The sequence below is a fragment of the Schistocerca americana genome, chromosome 1 (assembly GCF_021461395.2).
Source record: "Schistocerca americana isolate TAMUIC-IGC-003095 chromosome 1, iqSchAmer2.1, whole genome shotgun sequence".
NCBI classification, from domain to species: Eukaryota; Metazoa; Arthropoda; class Insecta; order Orthoptera; family Acrididae; genus Schistocerca; species Schistocerca americana.
The window spans coordinates 1,015,215,710-1,015,234,188 of NC_060119.1; the positions used below are offsets into that span (position 1 = coordinate 1,015,215,710).

Below are 18,479 nucleotides of genomic sequence, written 5' to 3' on the forward strand. Positions count from 1 at the left end.
ACTGTTTGCCCGCTGGGAGAAAAATAGGTAACCAACTCTCAACAACGTTTGCTTTTTAGACAAGGTGCATTTTCATTTGGATGGTGTGGCTAAGAAACAAAATGTAGGCTTTCGGGCTACTGAAAATCCGCACATACCTCATGCTTCATACTCCGGGGATTATTGTGTGGGTTGCAGTTTCCAGTCACGGACTTACTGGACCTGTGGTTCATGCAAGCTAGAGCAAGGTCTCGAACTGCATACACTGCGTTGGATTTCTGACATGAACGTTTCGACATGTTATTTCACTCAGATTTCCAGGTAGTTTCAGTGACGGACGGTTTTGACCTTATAGAAAGAAAACAACTTTCCGAAACGTCCGCATAATTTGATTGAGCTCAGACGCTCTATTCTTCAAGCTTGCACTGAAATCACGGAAGAAGGGTTATCGCTAGCATCAGTGTTCGTTTGAAGGATGTTAGTAATTAAAATGGTGGACCTATCGAGAGTACGCTGAGTTAGAACAATTCTCTACCTAGTGTTTTCCGTTGTAGTGTACGTCCCTTTGAGTTTGCCTTGACAGTAAAGTGTTTATTCAGAAACTAAATGGTGACACATTTCGTGCGCCGCCCTCTACGTTCCGAGGGAGGCATATTCTCCTGTAGCGTTGGTTGAGCCTCAGTGTAGATGCCGGGTTTACTGGAGAACGCCTCATGGGGCAGGTCATCCTTCCGCAACGCTTCACAGGCTGCACTTCCTGTGGAAGTCCTGGCCTCGCCTGATAGAACATGTGCCTTGGTGGTTTGATGGATAATGTAGCTGCTACATGATTGTCCTCCAGCTCACTTCCTCTTTTTCGTGCGGAGGTTCAAATGGCTCTGAGCACTATGCAACTTAACTTCTGAGGTCATCAGTCCCCTAGAACTTAGAACTACTTAAACCTAACTAACCTGAGGACATCACACACATCCATGCCCGAGGCAGGATTCGAACCTGCGACCGTAGCGGTCACGCGGTTCCAAACTGAAGCGCTTAGAACCGCACGGCCACACCGGCCTGCCCGTGCAGAGGCATCTCGATATTACCCCGACCACAATTGAGGGTTGAGGCTGAACAGCTCCTGATGGTTCGCTGTAACTATATGACTAAAACACTACTACAGAGTGTTCCCACTTGCATGGTGTCTTCTCATATGTGCTTCCAATCACTGAAACCTACACTGTCAAAAGATCTTCCAGTGGGTGCGATCTCAAATGGAACGCATTTCCGGCCGTACTTCTTACGACGTATTTTGCTCCTTATTCTCTCAGGGATTGTTTCCTGCAGTTTAGAAAAATCTCCTTTTATATTACTAATGATGGCAATTGAGCCATGCAGGCTGTTGTCGATTTTGATTCCCTACAGGAGTCATATCTTTCACCGAGGGCCACGCCAGGAGGACTAGAAAGTGTGTGTGGGAAGTGGGACTGGGGATAAACAGACACTTTTGGACCGTTCAGGGACAGTCCTGGACTGATGGTTTGCTCAGGCACCAAGAAGTGAACAGCAATACAGAGAGCAAGCGCGGCAAGCCAGGGCCAGTACTCGAAGCGTGGGTGTGCAAGAGGATTTTAGGTGACTGGCTGCCCGAGATGGTATACCGAATCACCTTCATGGTTATTGGAATGTACGGGGCGGTCCTCGGGATTTCATGTACAGTATGTACATAAAGTCAGGGAACACTTTAAATTGTTTAATGCACAAGAACTAAACATTGTACAGATGTCATACATACGAGGTGCGACAATAAAGTAATGAGACTGATTTTCTTTGCAAGATGTGGCAACCCTGCACGCTTGTGCAGGCACAATATCTTCGACCTTGGTCTATAAGCTGCTTCTAGTCCAAGCAGCACATCGATGCAACAGCTCAGTCGTGAGTTGTGCTGTAATAAGTTATCACACGTTTGTGTCTCTCGTCACGGAAATGGAACCGCATAATACTGCGCAACGATATACCATTTCTTTTTGCGTTAAATTGGGTGAAAACGCGACGACAACTTACGGTAAGCTTCAGAAGGCTTTTGGAAAGGAGGTTATGTCAAGAGCTCAAGTTTTTCATTGGCATAAAATGTTTAGCGAAGGCAGAACGAATGTTGAAGATGAAGACCGCAGTGGACGACCATCAACCTCACGGACGGATGTCAACTTGGCCAGGGTGCGTGAATTCGTGCGATCCGATCGAAGATTATCTGTGAAAATGATTGCAGAAGAACTGAACATCAATCGAGAAACGGTTCGTCTAATAATAACTGAAGATCTAGGTATGAGAAAGATTTGTGCAAAAATGGTCCCCAAAAATCTCACACTACAACAGCGAGAAACACGGAAAAACGTGGCAGCTGATCTGTTAGAACAAACGGAAATAAATACATAATTGTTGAGCCGTATTATCACTAGGGATGAAAGTTGTTTTTTTCAGTACGAACCAGAGACAAAACGCCAAAGTTCGCAATGGTGCTCAAAGGGATCTCCCAGACCAAAGAAAGCTCTCATGTCAAAGTCAAAAGTGAAATGTATGCTTGTGTGCTTCTTTGATCCCAAGGGAATTTTCATAAAGAGTGGGTGCCTCCTGCACAAATAGTTAATCAATATTACTACAAAGAAATTTTAGAAAGACTTTGTAAAAGAGTTCTTCGTGCCCGTGCCAACATTGCTGATAATTGGATTCTGCATCACGATAATGCGCCATCCCATACTGCTCTGTCAGTACAGCAATTTTTAACCTCAAAACAAATTTCAGTACTACCAAAACTACCTTATTCACCAGATATCGCTCCATGCGACTTTTTCTATTTCCAAGAGTCAAAACGGCAGTCAGGGGACACCATTTTCAAGCAGCACAAGATGTTCAAAAAGCTGTGACGAGGATCTTGGAGGATATTACAGAAAATGAGTTCCAGAAATGTTACCATCAATGGCAGAAGCGCTGGAAAAAATGTGTGCAATCAGAAGGGAACTACTATGAAGGAGCCAATACTAAACTGGACTAAAACGGTAAGCAACATTTTTTTCACATTAGTCTTATTCCTTTATTGTCGCACCTCATATTGCATTTTGAAGAGAAACATTCGAGTCCACAGGATGCAGGACTCACCGATTTCTTTGGACTCTTTATGAATGTCTCTCGTACGTGCTCCACGTTCCCTTCACTCACACTGGAACGTCCGCTTCTCTTTTCCGGCCACAAGCAACCCGTCGTAACGAATTTTTTGTGCCAGTGGTAAATGACCTTCCTTGTTGATCGCTTCTTACCGTACTTGGTTCTAAACATCCGTTGAACAGCTGTAGTAAACTTCTTTTTGTCGAACTCCAACACGCAGAAAGCTCGCTCCGCACCGGATACCGCCATGTTTGTGACTAGCGCTGACTATCGGTAAATTACCAAACTACGCTGTGGCGGTATAAATGAAAAAAAAAAAACTTTCAGGGTTTCTCTTCAAAATGACACATGTATGATATCTGTACAATGTTTGGTTCTTGTGCAATAAATAATTGAAAGTGTTCCTGGACTTTATGTACAGCCTGTACTTTGATATCAACTCACAATACTGTGAATGTGCGTTTGTTAATCCCCTTGGCTGTTTGTCAAGACTGGTGAGCAATTTTTTTTTTTTTTTTTTGTACAGTTGCGCTGCAGTTTTTATGTGGGTTGTCGGCCTGTGACTCAGCTTTAACTGACTCTAAAACCTGCAATAACAGCTTGTTCGATTGGATTGTAGCAAGCACTATAAATCTTAATGGTAACCGATTCGATTTATTTTTGCATTCTGGTGGAAGTTGTCTGGGTGAACGCAATGCTAGGGATGTCCATGGTAGTTTGCATGTGTTTGGTATATTATAACTAACGTTTAAACGTGAACTGAGACCAAGCTGTTGAGTGAACTTTTTTTTAGTGTTTGTGTTTTATTTCATTGTGATTAATAAGAGCAGTTAAAATATATTCTCTTATACCATTTTGAAGATCAGAGCTGTTTCAAACTTTGGTAAACGTTAATCTTAAGAATATATACTGGATTCTCCATATTGCTCAAATTTATTAGCCTAGAAAAGTGTATGTATTCCTTAAGTTGTAAAGCTGTGTGCAGTCTGAATCAGATTTTGAGTCGTTATGGCGCATTTTGCTAATTGTTTAATGATCGTTCCATTAAGTAGTTTAATTCACAAACGCTACTTTGCATCTGAGGGGCTGTTGTAACCCCTTGTCATTTAATTGTGATTAACCAAATCAGTATAAATTATATTGCACAGATGGCCGTTGCCATCCTGAATTTCTTATAACCTTCAAGGAGTTAGGTTTTTAATTTGTAATACATTAATTATGATCAATGCCGTTTAAACTTGAGGCCTTCTGGAAGCATCCTGGAGTTTTATTAAAGAGGCTGATTTTTTTTTTTTAATTCAAGGTTTAAATTATTTCTGTCTCTTTATATATAGCAAAGCTCAGTATCCAATTTTTTTCATGTCTACCGAAATATTAAGACTGTGCCATGGCTTAAGATTTTAAAGCGGTTTAGCCTTCTGGTATAAAAAAAGGGGGAAATTTGTTGAGGCTTTGTTTCTATCTGAAACGTAATCTTAATTTTTAGTCTCTTGTAACCCGTCTACCCGTGCCTGTGGGTCCTGTTGCGTGACCCTGTTACTGCGGCTGGGGTAACACCTGTTTGAATATTCTTGTTGCGAATTTCATTATGTATTATTTTGGAAAAGGTTTTCAATCAAGATCCAGATAATTTCATTATAAGTAATGCGTAAAGCAACTTTTTAAAATAAATGTTTATTGAACTTTGTTATTTAATTGTGAGTGGTGTCTGAAATATTGTTTCCGTTTACTTGTAGCCTGACCCCCGACCCAACAGCTAACTACGTTGGCGTCAAGATGGCGTACCATTCCAGCAACGATGAGGAAGTACGACTTTATTTGGAGTGTGAGATCGTATCCTGTGGCAGAACTAACGTCACCTACAACGTACCTGGTTGTACAACTGCACGCCCCGCAGAAAAGCGGTCTCGCAGCGTAGGTGGGACACGATAACACTATCGCCGTTTCCAGAAGCGGCGAGGGTTCCCACGAAGAAGGCATACTAGAAGCGCAGTGCTGTTGAAGCGGTCACGCCACCATGGCCAACGTCTTCTACTTGCTGAGCCTACTGGGTAAGATTTCAGTTGCACGTTAAATAAATTATCGTCATACACCTAGTAGTTACATGTAAATCTTAAAGGATTCATGTTAGATAAGTAGAATAAAACGTATTATGTGTGTAACCCGTACAGGGACGCGATGGCTCGAGACTTATCCAGCCACACATTAACCCGAGAGCTACTCATATAACAGAATACAACTATACGTAGGGGCAACATTTTCGGGAAATGAACGGATGGCTAAAGTGCGTTTTTTTTTTTCCATTCGGCGCAGGCCAAAGTCGCAGACATGTCGAGGTAGCCGCAAACCGTGGGCATCGAGAGAAATCCACAAGATAAGCAACTTAATGCGTTCTCATTTGTTTTTCGTTTAATTACATATTGTCATTTCATATTCCTTCTAATTACAATGAATGAAAGTAGAATGAACAGTAAAGCAACTATAACTGAGAAGTTCCGTGATTTCCATGGTGATCCCATGCAATACATATGATAATACTATAAGAATCTTTTAAAAATTAAATAAAGTTAATTTTCCCTAGAATTTTTAAGAAAAACTTTCTTTTTTAGACTTTCGTAAAGAATTTAAACAAGCAGAAAAACTCAAAATTTAAAACGTACTTACAACAGTGTCGCATCAGAGCACCAACACGCCCCCAGTATTCTAGTCAAAAATCAAATCCCTGAAGAGGAACTTTCGTCAAAATAAATAAAACGGGACACCGAGGGGAATAGCGTGGTGGCGCACTACGAGAAAAAACCACATATAAGCACAATGAATGAAAAGAAAAGTCTGATTTGGCAACAGCCGATAAGCGCGTCTTTGTGGAAACTGTGAAATGAAATACAGTAAATTGAATTTGCAACGTACTGACACGGTTATTGTCGCGTTAAAACTTTTTTTGGCAGGCTGACTATATCAAGTGAACGATGTCTAACAATGTCAGACATTTAAGATAGTAAGATATCAGATTTAATGATTCTTCTAGTATTTTAATCCTATATATTACACTGTATCGTTTGCTTCTTGTGTAGTTCATCTGAGAATGCTGTTTTAATGCACCAAAACCGATTGTGAGACTAAAGAAATCACCAATGACATCTGTTATGCCATCATTTTTCTTCTATTCACTTTGAAGTTCAATGGCTGTGGCTGCCCGTATTAAAGAGTTCTGTGTCTTTCTAAGTAACTGTGACCCTTAAACATATACACATTGTTAAGCGATACTGTACAAATAAATATCTCCATTATTGGCATTTTTAGATATAACAATAAGGAAACTGTTATACATACAATTCACAATGAACTGAACGATTTGTACTACAGTCAGGAGGGTAGGTTTTCAAAAAGCAAAAAATAATCTAAGTAATCCAGACATTATAGGTTAGATTCATGGCAGGCGATGGTAGTTTTTGTAGCAAGTAAGGAGGATCTCAACTCTGCCAACACGACCATGACGTGGGAAATATCGTGGCGCAAAGTTACTCGGATTCCACATGACGCTCGAAACGCTTACTCTCCCCCCCCCCCCCCCCCGCCCCACTCCCGCCATCCCTCCATTCTACCCGTGCCAGCTGGTTTACTTTTTCGAGTCATACGGACAGCGACATTCAAACCATCATTTGCGTTCTTAGTAAACTTATACCGGCCACATCAGAATCTGTGTTTTGCCTTCCATAAATGTTCACCGAAAATACGATTATCGGGTTATGTGATTGTGTTGCCGATGGAAAGATTCCCCTTCTTGGGCCCCTTAACACGAAACAGATTATGGTACCGGGACAATTGTAGGAGGTAAGTACACGAACAAAAGCAACTGTCTCATGAAAAATTCCGTGTCGTAGGAGCCATTTGACATTGTCAAATCGGAGCGCTCTTATAAATGAACAAAAATATGAAGACATTTGTACAAGCAATCCCTACGAGAGATCTTCAAGTGTCACAATGCTCGTAGTTAGGCACTATTTTATCTTTCTGTAAGCAAGTGTCATGTTTGCGATGCGACTGTATCTAAAGGTTACTTCTAGTGTAATCGCACTTTAAACCAGCGACCGATACAGCCAAACCAGCGAAATCTTTACTTGTGGTTTCCCGTACTGCTGGAGCTATGCACGGCACTGTTTAAAAAGAACAGCTCGGTGTAGTCATAGGGTCGAGCAGGGCACGTTTGCTTTCATGCCCCGCAGCTAATTCGCTGCAGATAATGACCTGTAGCTGTGAACCTGCAGTCAAATAGTCTATGCATTGGTTAGAATTGTGAGTTAATAAAATACACAGTAATATAAAATAAAACATAAAAGAATAATTTAATAAGAAGGGTTCAAATGGCTATGAGCGCTATGGGACTTAACATCTGATGTCATCAGTCCCCTAGAACTTAGAACTTCTTGAATCTAACTAACCTAAGGACATCACACACATCCATGCCCGAGGCAGGATTCGAACCTGAGACCGAAGAGGTCGCGCGGTTCCAGACTGTAGCGCCTAGAACCGCTCGGCCACTTCGGCCGGCTTCGGAAACAAATTCACCCTACCTTACACTAATTCTAGGCTACCGAACAGCTCGCCTACATACGCGTAAAATTACAGCGAAAAACTGGAAACACTTAATGAAGTACCACATTTAGTAGATTTTTCTTATCCAAGAGTGAATCCAAAGCAGCCACCCAGTTGCAACAAAAGGTGGTTTTATTCAACCTTTGACCACTGTTTCGACGGATGTAAACTCTTCTTCTTCAGAAATACATGTAACAGCAACGTAATAGCAATAGCTCCAAACCCGGAGACATGCACAACGTGATCAAAAGCATCCGAACACCTGGCTGAAAGTGACTTACAAGTTCGTGGCGCCCCCCCGTCGGTAACGCTGGTATTCAATATGGTGCTACCACACCCTACGCCTTGATGACAGCTTTCACTCTGGCAGGCAATCGTTCAATCAAGTGCTGAAGGTTTCTTGGGGAATGGTAGCCCATTCTTCACGAAGTGCTGCACTGAGGAGAGGTATCGATGTCGGTCGGTGAGTCCTGGCATTAAGTAGGCGTTCCAAAACATCCCAAAGTTTTTCTACACGATTCAGGTCAGGACTCTGTGCAGGCAAGTCCATTATAGGGATGTCATTGTCGTGTAACAACTCCGCTAGGCGCTTCAGTTCGGAATCGCGCTGCTGCTACGATGGCAGATTCTCCGACAGCGATGTCACCGGGCTGTTATTTATGCAAATTATATGACCTGTGCGTAGACATTTAATGCCACAAACCTGCACAAACGCTGGTCGGAGTGGCCGTGCGGTTCTGGGCACTACAGTCTGGAACCGAGCGACCGCTACGGTCGCAGGTTCGAATCCTGCCTCGGGCATGGATGTGCGTGATGTCCTTAGGTTAGTTAGGTTTAAGTACTTCTAAGTCTAGGGGACTGCTGACCTCAGATGTTAAGTCCCACAGTGCTTAGAGCCATTTGAACCAACTCCGCTATAGTGGAAAGCGAGAAGGTGCTTAAAACATCAATGTAGGGTTGTGCTGTCACAGTGCCACGCAAAACAACAAGAGGTGCACGCCCCCTCGATGAAAAACACGGCCACACCATAACACCAGCACCTCCGAATTTTACTGTTGGCACTACACATGCTGGCAGATGACGTTCACCGGGCAATCGTCATACCCACACTCTGCCACCGGATTGTCACATTGTGCACCGTGATTCGTCACTCCACACAACGCTTTTCCACTGTTCAATAGTCCAATGCTTACACTCCTTACACCAAGGGAGGCGTCATTTGGCATTTACCGCCGTGATGTGTAACTTATGAGCAGCCGCTCGACCATGAAATTCAAGTTTTCTCACCTCCCGTCTAACTGTCATAGTACTTGCAGTGGATCCTGATGCAGTTTGGAATTCCTGTGTGATGGTCTGTATAGATATCTGCCTATTCAACATTACGACCACCTTCAACTATCGGCGGTCTCTGTCAGTCTATAGACAAGGTCGGCCTGTGCGCTTTTGTGTTGTACATGTCTCTTCACGTTTCCAGTTGACTATCACATTGGTAACAGTGGAGCTAGGGATCTGTAGTACAGTGGAAATCTGGCGTACAGACATATGACACAAGTGACACCCAATCACCTGACCACTTCCGAAGTCCGTGAGTTCCGCGGAGCGCCCCATTCTGCTCTATCACTATTTCTAATGATTTCTGAGGTCGCTGATATGGAGTACCTGGTAGTAGGTGGCAGCACAATGCACCTAATATGAAAAACTTATATTTTTGGGGCTGTCCGGATACTTTTTATCACATAGTGTATGTGTCAAAACTACGCGTCATACAGAGACTAGATCCACACAAGGGGGATGTCACATATACCATAAAACATAATCAAAGGAATAAAACTAGTACCTAGTAAAATTTCGCATTAGAAAAACAACAAACAATGAAGCGATCTGATATATGTGAAATGGAAATATCCTGTCAGCGCACAAGATTTAAAACCCTATTAAATAAGCTGGCCCCTATGATCGGGGCTTGTCAAGTAAGAATAGTTAAAATCGAGAATTTAAACCCGTCAAATAAAATGTCAGATCATGTAACGAGCTGCACGCCGACAGACAGACAACGGAGAGCGTGAAGACCAGGAAACGAGGCAGGTGGCGCATGCTCCGAGATTGAAGTACGCTTGCAGCATAAATGGGCAATAAGACGAAATGCATCGGGAGAGGGGGAGGGGGGGGCTGAGGAGGGAATTGAGAGAACATTGAGAAATGAAGAATGCCAAAGGACACTACTGTAAAGCTAACTGAAATTAAAATCCTTATTATATCACAAATACATTATCATACGAGCAGGAATAAAGTTAAGGCGTAAACACTCTGTGATAAACGTACGTGACTATAAAAGAGATTAGTTCATGTGTCATCGTGCAGCGAAAAATATATAGTAAAGAGAGTGGGTAAAATCAATGTCTTCACAAAACATAAAACGGGGAGAAACGATCACGTATGCATAAATAATGTACACTGATGACCCAAAACGTTATGATCACCTGCTTAATAGTTTGTTTGTGCTTCTTCACAACGATACACGTCACCGATTCTGCGTATCACGGATGCAACAGTTTGTTGGTAGGTTTGTGCAGGCTCAAAATGGCTCTGAGCACTATGCGACTTAACGTCTGAGGTCATCAGTCGCCTAGAACTTAGAACTAATTAAACCTAACTACCCTAAGGACATCACACACATCCATGCCCGAGGCAGGATTGGAACCTGCGACCGTAGCGGTCGCTCGGTTCCAGACTGTAGTGCCGAGAACCGCACGGCCACTCCGGCCAGCGTTTGTGCAGGTTTGTGGCATTAAATGTCTACGCACAGGTCATATAATTTGCATAAATAACAGCCCGGTGACATCGCTGTCGGAGAAGACATCAAGCATGAAGGGATGTAGGCGGATCGCAGCTGTCAGCGTTTCTTCGATTACTACCACACGTCCCATGCAGATGCAGGAGAAAATCTCCCACAGCATAATACTGCCCCCACTGATCTGCGGCAGTCAAGCGCTGCGCGTTTCGACTTTCGAGCCGCCGTTTACCTCGATGGCGGCCTCTGTGGGGACGACCACTGAGCTAGTGTAGCCAAAGTGTGATTCACCCGAAGAGCTGGCACGTTTCCACTGATCGACGGCCGAATCCCGATGGTCCCGTGCCCGCTGCAATCGTAACTGACGATGTCGTTGGGTCAACATGCGGACTCGAAGAGGTGGTCTGCTGCGGAGCTTCACGTTCAACAACGTAAGATGAGCGGTGTGCTCCTAAACGTGCGTCCACCGGCATTGCGCTTTTCAGCACAGAGGCCACAGATCACCATGTATCCCACTTTACAGAGCAGAAAAGCCTTCGAACCCACGTTCTACGAAAGTGGTGGACGTCCTACCATTTAGCGCCTAATGTTAGTTTCACTGTCCTTCTACCAGTTTGTGTAGATGCTCATGATAGTAGCGAGTGGACATTCGATCAGCTTCTCCATTTTCGAGATATTCTTTCATAGGCTCTGCGTAAAAATAACCAGCCCTTTGTCAGAATCGCTTATATCAGCGGGTTGCTCCATTTGCAGACTATCTCTTTGCGGGATGATCCCTCGTCCGTGTCTGCAACGCCACCAGGTGGCGTCCAACGTCGCGTTGGGCAGTGGTCGTAATGTTTTGGCTGTTCGGTGTATATTAGAACTTTGAGGAACGGACGACTGGCAAAGGCTACCAACAACCGTACGAACATTTTAAGCACGGTATAGGTTTGAAGCCGATAAAATATTGCCTGCAAACAAGATGCAGCTCGTCACTCAGTACATTTCCGTCCCTGAGCTGTAGATGGTTAAAGATCTCTACTTCTTCCCGGAGATACAACTTGCGCTCTTTGACTTCTCTGTACAAAATAACCGTTTTCCAAATTTTTCTGGGTATGGTTAGCAATCAGTAAGTGTTCAGAAAACGTAGATTTTTGTACATTCATGCCTTTCTTTCCTAACAGATGCTCATTATATCTTGTCCACACAGATTTGCCTGTTTGAGCGATATAATATCATGGGAAGTCATTAGAGACCAATTTAGAGACACCAGAATTTGAAAACCAATCGCCAGTATTTTCTCCTGTATCTAGTTTTTCTTTAAACTGTTGTCTGTAGAAAAGGAAGCATTACAGTTGTAATTTTTCAATAGAAGATGGTAAATCATGTAACAAGACACAGTCATTTTGTCCAGAGAAGTCAAAGAGCGCAAGTTGGATGTTCGGGAAGAACTGGATCTATGTACATCTACAGCTGAGGGACCGAAATTTACTGAATAACCAGCTGCATCTTGCTTGCAGACAATTTTCTGAAGGCTTCAAACTTATGCTGTACATAAAATCTTCATACAGCTGCCGGTAGCCTTTGCGATTGTTCATTCCTCAGAATTCTAATGTACGTTATTTGTCATACGTGTTCGTTTCCCCCTTTTACATTTTGTGAAGACTTTTATTTTACCAACTCTCGTTACTGTATGTTTTTCACTATGCGATGACCCCTACACTAACCTCTTCCGTCGTCAAGTACGTTTCTCACAGCGTTTTCACGCATCAAATTCATTACTGTTCGTACGATAATGTACTTGTGATCTTATAAGGGTTTTAATGTGGAGTCTGTGTCTGACCATGATGTAATCCAATTGGAATCTTTCAGTATTCCCGGGTCTTCTCCAAGTGTACGTCTTCATCTTGTGATTCCTGAAAAGAGTATTCACTATTACTAACTGAAATTGATTGCAGAACACAATTAGCCTCTCTCTTCTCTCACTCCTACTATCAAGCCCATATTTCCCAGTTAACCTTTCTTCTGTCCCTTCCCTTACACCCGCGTTCCGATCCTCTACGACTATTAAATTTTCATCTTCCTTTTACATCACGAATTACAATATCTTAGTATACTGTCTCCATCTCCTCATCTTATGTTTCCAACGTCGGTATTTGTATCTGAATTACAGCTGTCGGCTTTGGTTTGCTGTAGAATCCGATGAGAACAACCGTATGACTGAACTGTTGGCAGTAACTCACTTTCTGCGCTACTTCCCTATTTATAACGAATCCTGCTCCCATTACAGTGTTTTCTGCTACTGTTAATATTACACCGTATTCTTATAATCAGAAACCGTTATCATCTTGCCAGTTCACTTTACTGTCCCCCACTATACCTTGTTTCAGCCTTAGCATTTCCCTTTTCAGATTTTCTAGCTTCCCTACCACTCTCAAACTTCTGACATTCCACGTTCCGAAATAGAATGTTACCGTTTCGATCTTTATTCAATGTTTCAGAGCAGCTCTAGCGATAAGGACATTCCTGGCTAATTCAAGTCTACTAGTGTCAAACATAGGCCTTACGAGGGGGAAGAAATTTCTGAGAATGTGCGTTTAGAGTACAGAATCGTATGGTAGTGAGACATGAACTGTGGGAAAAACGGAGCAGAAGAGAATCGAAGCATTTGAAATGTGGTGCTACAAAATAATCTTGAACATTAAGTCTGCTGATAAGGTAAGGATCAAGATGGTTCTACGCAGAATCGACGAGGAAACAAATATACATGGAAAACACTGACAAGAAAATGGACAGGATGATAGGACATCTTTTAATACATCAGGGAATAACTTCCATGGTGCTAAAGGCTGCTGTAGATGGTAAAAACTGTAGAGGAGTACAGAGCCTGGAATGACTAGAATACATGCAGAAAATAATTGAGGACTTAAGTTGCAAGTGTTGCTCTAAGATGGAAGGTTGGCACTGTAGAGGAATTCTTGTCGGGCCACACCAAAGTGAGAAGACTGCTCTATCGATAGACACTGTGTGTTCTTAATGCAATGGTTTCCATTGCCTTCCGCAGCCTAATTCCGTTGATCATTGCTTGTCCTTCCACCTTTTAGGATCAGTTTCCCATCACAAGGGCAAGAATTGCCGCAAACCTCTGTCCGCTCCTCCTCCCTCTTTGTCAAGGCCGTTGGCAGAGCGATGAAGAGTTTGTATGGTGGAAGTCTTCGGCCGCCAGTGCTGATGATTTGTATTCAGATTCAATCAGTAGCTGGACTCAAACTCAGGACTCATTTTGTTCTGAATACTAGTCTATGACCCTACCCCTAGACTACAGATTCTGCTAATTAATAAAAAAATATCATACCAATGCAACTATTTATGTGCGGAACAGCTAAGCCTTGACACTTCATTTACATAGCTAGCAGCAGCTGTTCGTCAAATATTTCAGTTTTTCTTAAAATTAAAAGTTAATTTTTCTTACTTAATCTCATTACTTTCAAGCAATTAAATCTTTTTTTGCAAAACTATGTCTCATGCTGATAAATGCGATGCTCCATTTGTCGATGTACAACTCTTTGTTTGGCTATGAAAATTCGGACAAAAATTTTTCTATGAAACGCTAATTACGTCTTATTACCCTGACTACTTTCAGCCAACTAAAACTGTCTTTGCAAATCTAGATCTCACGCTGGTCAATTTGATACCCCTTTGCCCATTGTGCACTCTTCGTTTAGCTACAAAAATTCGGACAGAACTCTGCTGTATAATTTCTAGGGAATGTTGTTGTCGCTCCTCTCAAACGTTTGACAAAATATGGGGAGCGCATATACAAGAGCTTTATAATGACTTCATTGCCAATTACCGGGCAGTAAATAAAAAACCGCATCTCGTGGTCTTGCTGTAGCGTTCTCGCTTCCCGCGCACGGGGTCCCGGGTACGATTCCCGGCGGGGTCAGAGATTTTCCCTGCCTCGAGATGACTGAGTGGTGTCGTCGTGTCGTATTCATCATCATCATTCATCCTCAATACGGTCGGAGGAAGGCAATGGCAAACGACCTCCGCTAGGACCTTGCCTATTACGGCGCTGCGGCTTTCCCGCATCGTCCACTACGCTCCTCGGAGTATGGGACCTAATCATCATCATCATCATCAAATAAAAAGCGAAGAAGGAAGATTGGAATTTATGGTTCTGCCAACGACTGGGTAATTGTACGTGGAGAACAGGCTCGGGAGTGGGGAATTATGGGGAAATATCAGATTTGTGCTCTTCACCTTTGCCTTCTTTGCACTGATCGATTTAGCAAAAACATGGGATGCGTAAATCTCGATGATCGCCCTTACTAACGAAACTGTAATAACTGCTGCGCTATTTATCTCGATGAGATAAGGAAATTTTAAATTAATGATTCAATAGATGCGCGTGTAGAACATTATAATCTTTAGGATTACACTTCCAGGACAACTTTATACTTAAGAACATTTTTTTATGGAGAGATTTTTCTTGACGTGCCTTTTCCACGCACCGTAAGGTGGCGTGCGTAGCGTATCTGAAGAACTACGGTTCTATATTAACGGGGGGTGAATAAAAATATCGTAACACGAAGAAGACAACACATTAGCATGCCTAAAACAGGGTAGCAAAAGAAAACCGTTGACATGCAAAACTACTTCCCGTCATCTCGGAATGGATAAATACGGACCCTGTTTGATGTTTAAGGTAGTCTTATACCATTCTTCCTGCAAAATAGTGACAAGTTCAGGCAACGATTATGGAAGTCGATAGCGATCACCCACCGTTCTCTCCAAATTAGACCACAAAGGCTCAATAGTATCGAGATCTGGAGACTCTGATGGCCAGAAGAGATTGGACAATTCATCCTTGTGTTCATGAAATCGGTTCTCTACTATGCGAGCTGTGTGAACAAGGAAGAACAAACAACGTGCCACTGGACGACCTGACCAACCGAAGTGGTTACATAATCCTTGGCAGTAGTGGGATCTTGCAGGGGGCCCATGGAATACCGTGATACGCCTGGCCAAATCGCCACTGAATCCCCACTATGTTTCACTCTTCGCAGCAAGAAGTAAACTCCGGCAGAGGTTGGAAACACCATAAAACAAGACTCATCCGACCAAATGGCTTTCTACTAATGCTCCATCGTCCACATTTTATGACTTCAATATCACGTTTTACTGTTACCGCCATTTGCATCACTGATGAGTATACGCTACGGTCGCAGGTTCGAATCCTGCCTCGGGCATGGATGTGTGTGATGTCCTTAGGTTAGTTAGGTTTAAGAAGTTCTAAGTTCTAGGGGACTGATGACCTCAGAAGTTAAGTCGTATAGTGCTCAGACCCATTTGAACCATTTTGAACTGATGAGTATAGTCGCGCTCTACCGAAAGCACAGTTTTGGTAAAGTACATAAACGACGTGGTAAATGGTAGGATTTCCGGTAGTATTGGTAGCATTGGTTGGAAAACAAACATAAATGAATTGGTGTTAGAGAAACTGGAAGCCGTCGATTTCTCTTTGTTTTTTACTTGTTTGCTTGTTTTGCACACGATTAGAACCCCATACTGTTCAGTGTTAGACCACTGTGTATTTTATATCCATAAAAAATATAAACTGCATTTTGTAATAAAAATTTGTTGCTCGCGTTACTTCTGGTCTTTTATGTAACCAAAGCAATTAATTTTGATGCAAGTATAGTTAATATGCACAAAGAAAAAATTCGATATAATTTTTTGTTGTTATTTTGTACTCAGTACAACGTTCTTCATCATTATCAAAGGCAATAGTTTCCTGATATTATTAGAAAGTCCGGAAGTTGTTTAAGAACAACAGAACACGTTTTATATAATCTCAATCAAGTACTGAATTGTTGTTTGATGTGTTTTTGTTTTGTGTCTCTTTTTATTTTACCTTTTTTTTAGTAAATTGCATGTTCTATCACTATATGATAAATCTGTATTTTTTTATTACTAGAACGCCCATCTCTTTCAAGTTACAAATCAACAGCTTCCAAATAAAACCACAATTAGACAATTTTAATTTTGTTATAAATACTGTTTATTTTTAAGTAACAGATAGGAGGATAACTATGTGGAGCAGAAATGTTCCGTAGGTTACAAGGCCAGCCCTTTATACACTCCTGGAAATGGAAAAAAGAACACATTGACACCGGTGTGTCAGACCCACCATACTTGCTCCGGACACTGCGAGAGGGCTGTACAAGCAATGATCACACGCACGGCACAGCGGACACACCAGGAACCGCGGTGTTGGCCGTCGAATGGCGCTAGCTGCGCAGCATTTGTGCACCGCCGCCGTCAGTGTCAGCCAGTTTGCCGTGGCATACGGAGCTCCATCGCAGTCTTTAACACTGGTAGCATGCCGCGACAGCGTGGACGTGAACCGTATGTGCAGTTGACGGACTTTGAGCGAGGGCGTATAGTGGGCATGCGGGAGGCTGGGTGGACGTACCGCCGAATTGCTCAACACGTGGGGCGTGAGGTCTCCACAGTACATCGATGTTGTCGCCAGTGGTCGGCGGAAGGTGCACGTGCCCGTCGACCTGGGACCGGACCGCAGCGACGCACGGATGCACGCCAAGACCGTAGGATCCTACGCAGTGCCGTAGGGGACCGCACCGCCACTTCCCAGCAAATTAGGGACACTGTTGCTCCTGGGGTATCGGCGAGGACCATTCGCAACCGTCTCCATGAAGCTGGGCTACGGTCCCGCACACCGTTAGGCCGTCTTCCGCTCACGCCCCAACATCGTGCAGCCCGCCTCCAGTGGTGTCGCGATAGGCGTGAATGGAGGGACGAATGGAGACGTGTCGTCTTCAGCGATGAGAGTCGCTTCTGCCTTGGTGCCAATGATGGTCGTATGCGTGTTTGGCGCCGTGCAGGTGAGCGCCACAATCAGGACTGCATACGACCAAGGCACACAGGGCCAACACCCGGCATCATGGTGTGGGGAGCGATCCCCTACACTGGCCGTACACCACTGGTGATCGTCGAGGGGACACTGAATAGTGCACGGTACATCCAAACCGTCATCGAACCCATCGTTCTACCATTCCTAGACCGGCAAGGGAACTTGCTGTTCCAACAGGACAATGCACGTCCGCATGTATCCCGTGCCACCCAACGTGCTCTAGAAGGTGTAAGTCAACTACCCTGGCCAGCAAGATCTCCGGATCTGTCCCCCATTGAGCATGTTTGGGACTGGATGAAGCGTCGTCTCACGCGGTCTGCACGTCCAGCACGAACGCTGGTCCAACTGAGGCGCCAGGTGGAAATGGCATGGCAAGCCGTTCCACAGGACTACATCCAGCATCTCTACGATCGTCTCCATGGGAGAATAGCAGCCTGCATTGCTGCGAAAGGTGGATATACACTGTACTAGTGCCGACATTGTGCATGCTCTGTTGCCTGTGTCTATGTGCCTGTGGTTCTGTCAGTGTGATCATGTGATGTATCTGACCCCAGGAATGTGTCAATAAAGTTTCCCCTTCCTAGGACAATGAATTCACGGTGTTCTTATTTCAATTTCCAGGAGTGTATATGCTATTTCAGTTTCCTGACGGTTGACAGCTTCCAATTTCTGGGGAAACCTAGACTGATAGCATACGCAAACAAAGCAATCGAAAAGGGGCAACGACTATTAGGTATGCAACACAGATAACACACAGATACGGTAGTTATGTTCTTAACTGACCAGAGGTACAAGAAAAACTACCTAGTCTACACTTACTTATGTCCGTATACAGTGGCCTACGGTACTTTTGCAACTCTACTGACGCGTGGTTTTGGAATTCTAGCTCACTCCAGCCGCTTGCGGATCTCCTTTCGTGTTGTTCAGGTGCTGACACTGCTCGAGAGTGCGACATGGAGTTCTCCAGCAATTTTTGCAGCTGTTGTCCTCTTATTTTTCGTCACGGTCCTCTTCAGTGACCGTCCGTGACGATCACTCAGCACACACTTTCGT

The 18,479-nt window shown here is 43.6% G+C and overlaps 1 protein-coding gene across 1 annotated transcript in view; it reads left to right on the plus strand.

Moving 5' to 3' along the window:
* The first annotated feature begins 5,042 nt into the window (after nucleotides 1-5,042).
* The window catches only part of LOC124548932 (wiskott-Aldrich syndrome protein family member 2-like), a 37,937-nt gene continuing 24,500 nt past the window's right edge, over nucleotides 5,043-18,479 (plus strand). The window contains exon 1 of the mRNA XM_047125205.1: nucleotides 5,043-5,171. Within this exon, the coding sequence (XP_046981161.1) occupies nucleotides 5,138-5,171 (34 nt within the window). The 5' untranslated portion in view covers nucleotides 5,043-5,137. The remainder of the gene's footprint in view (nucleotides 5,172-18,479) is intronic.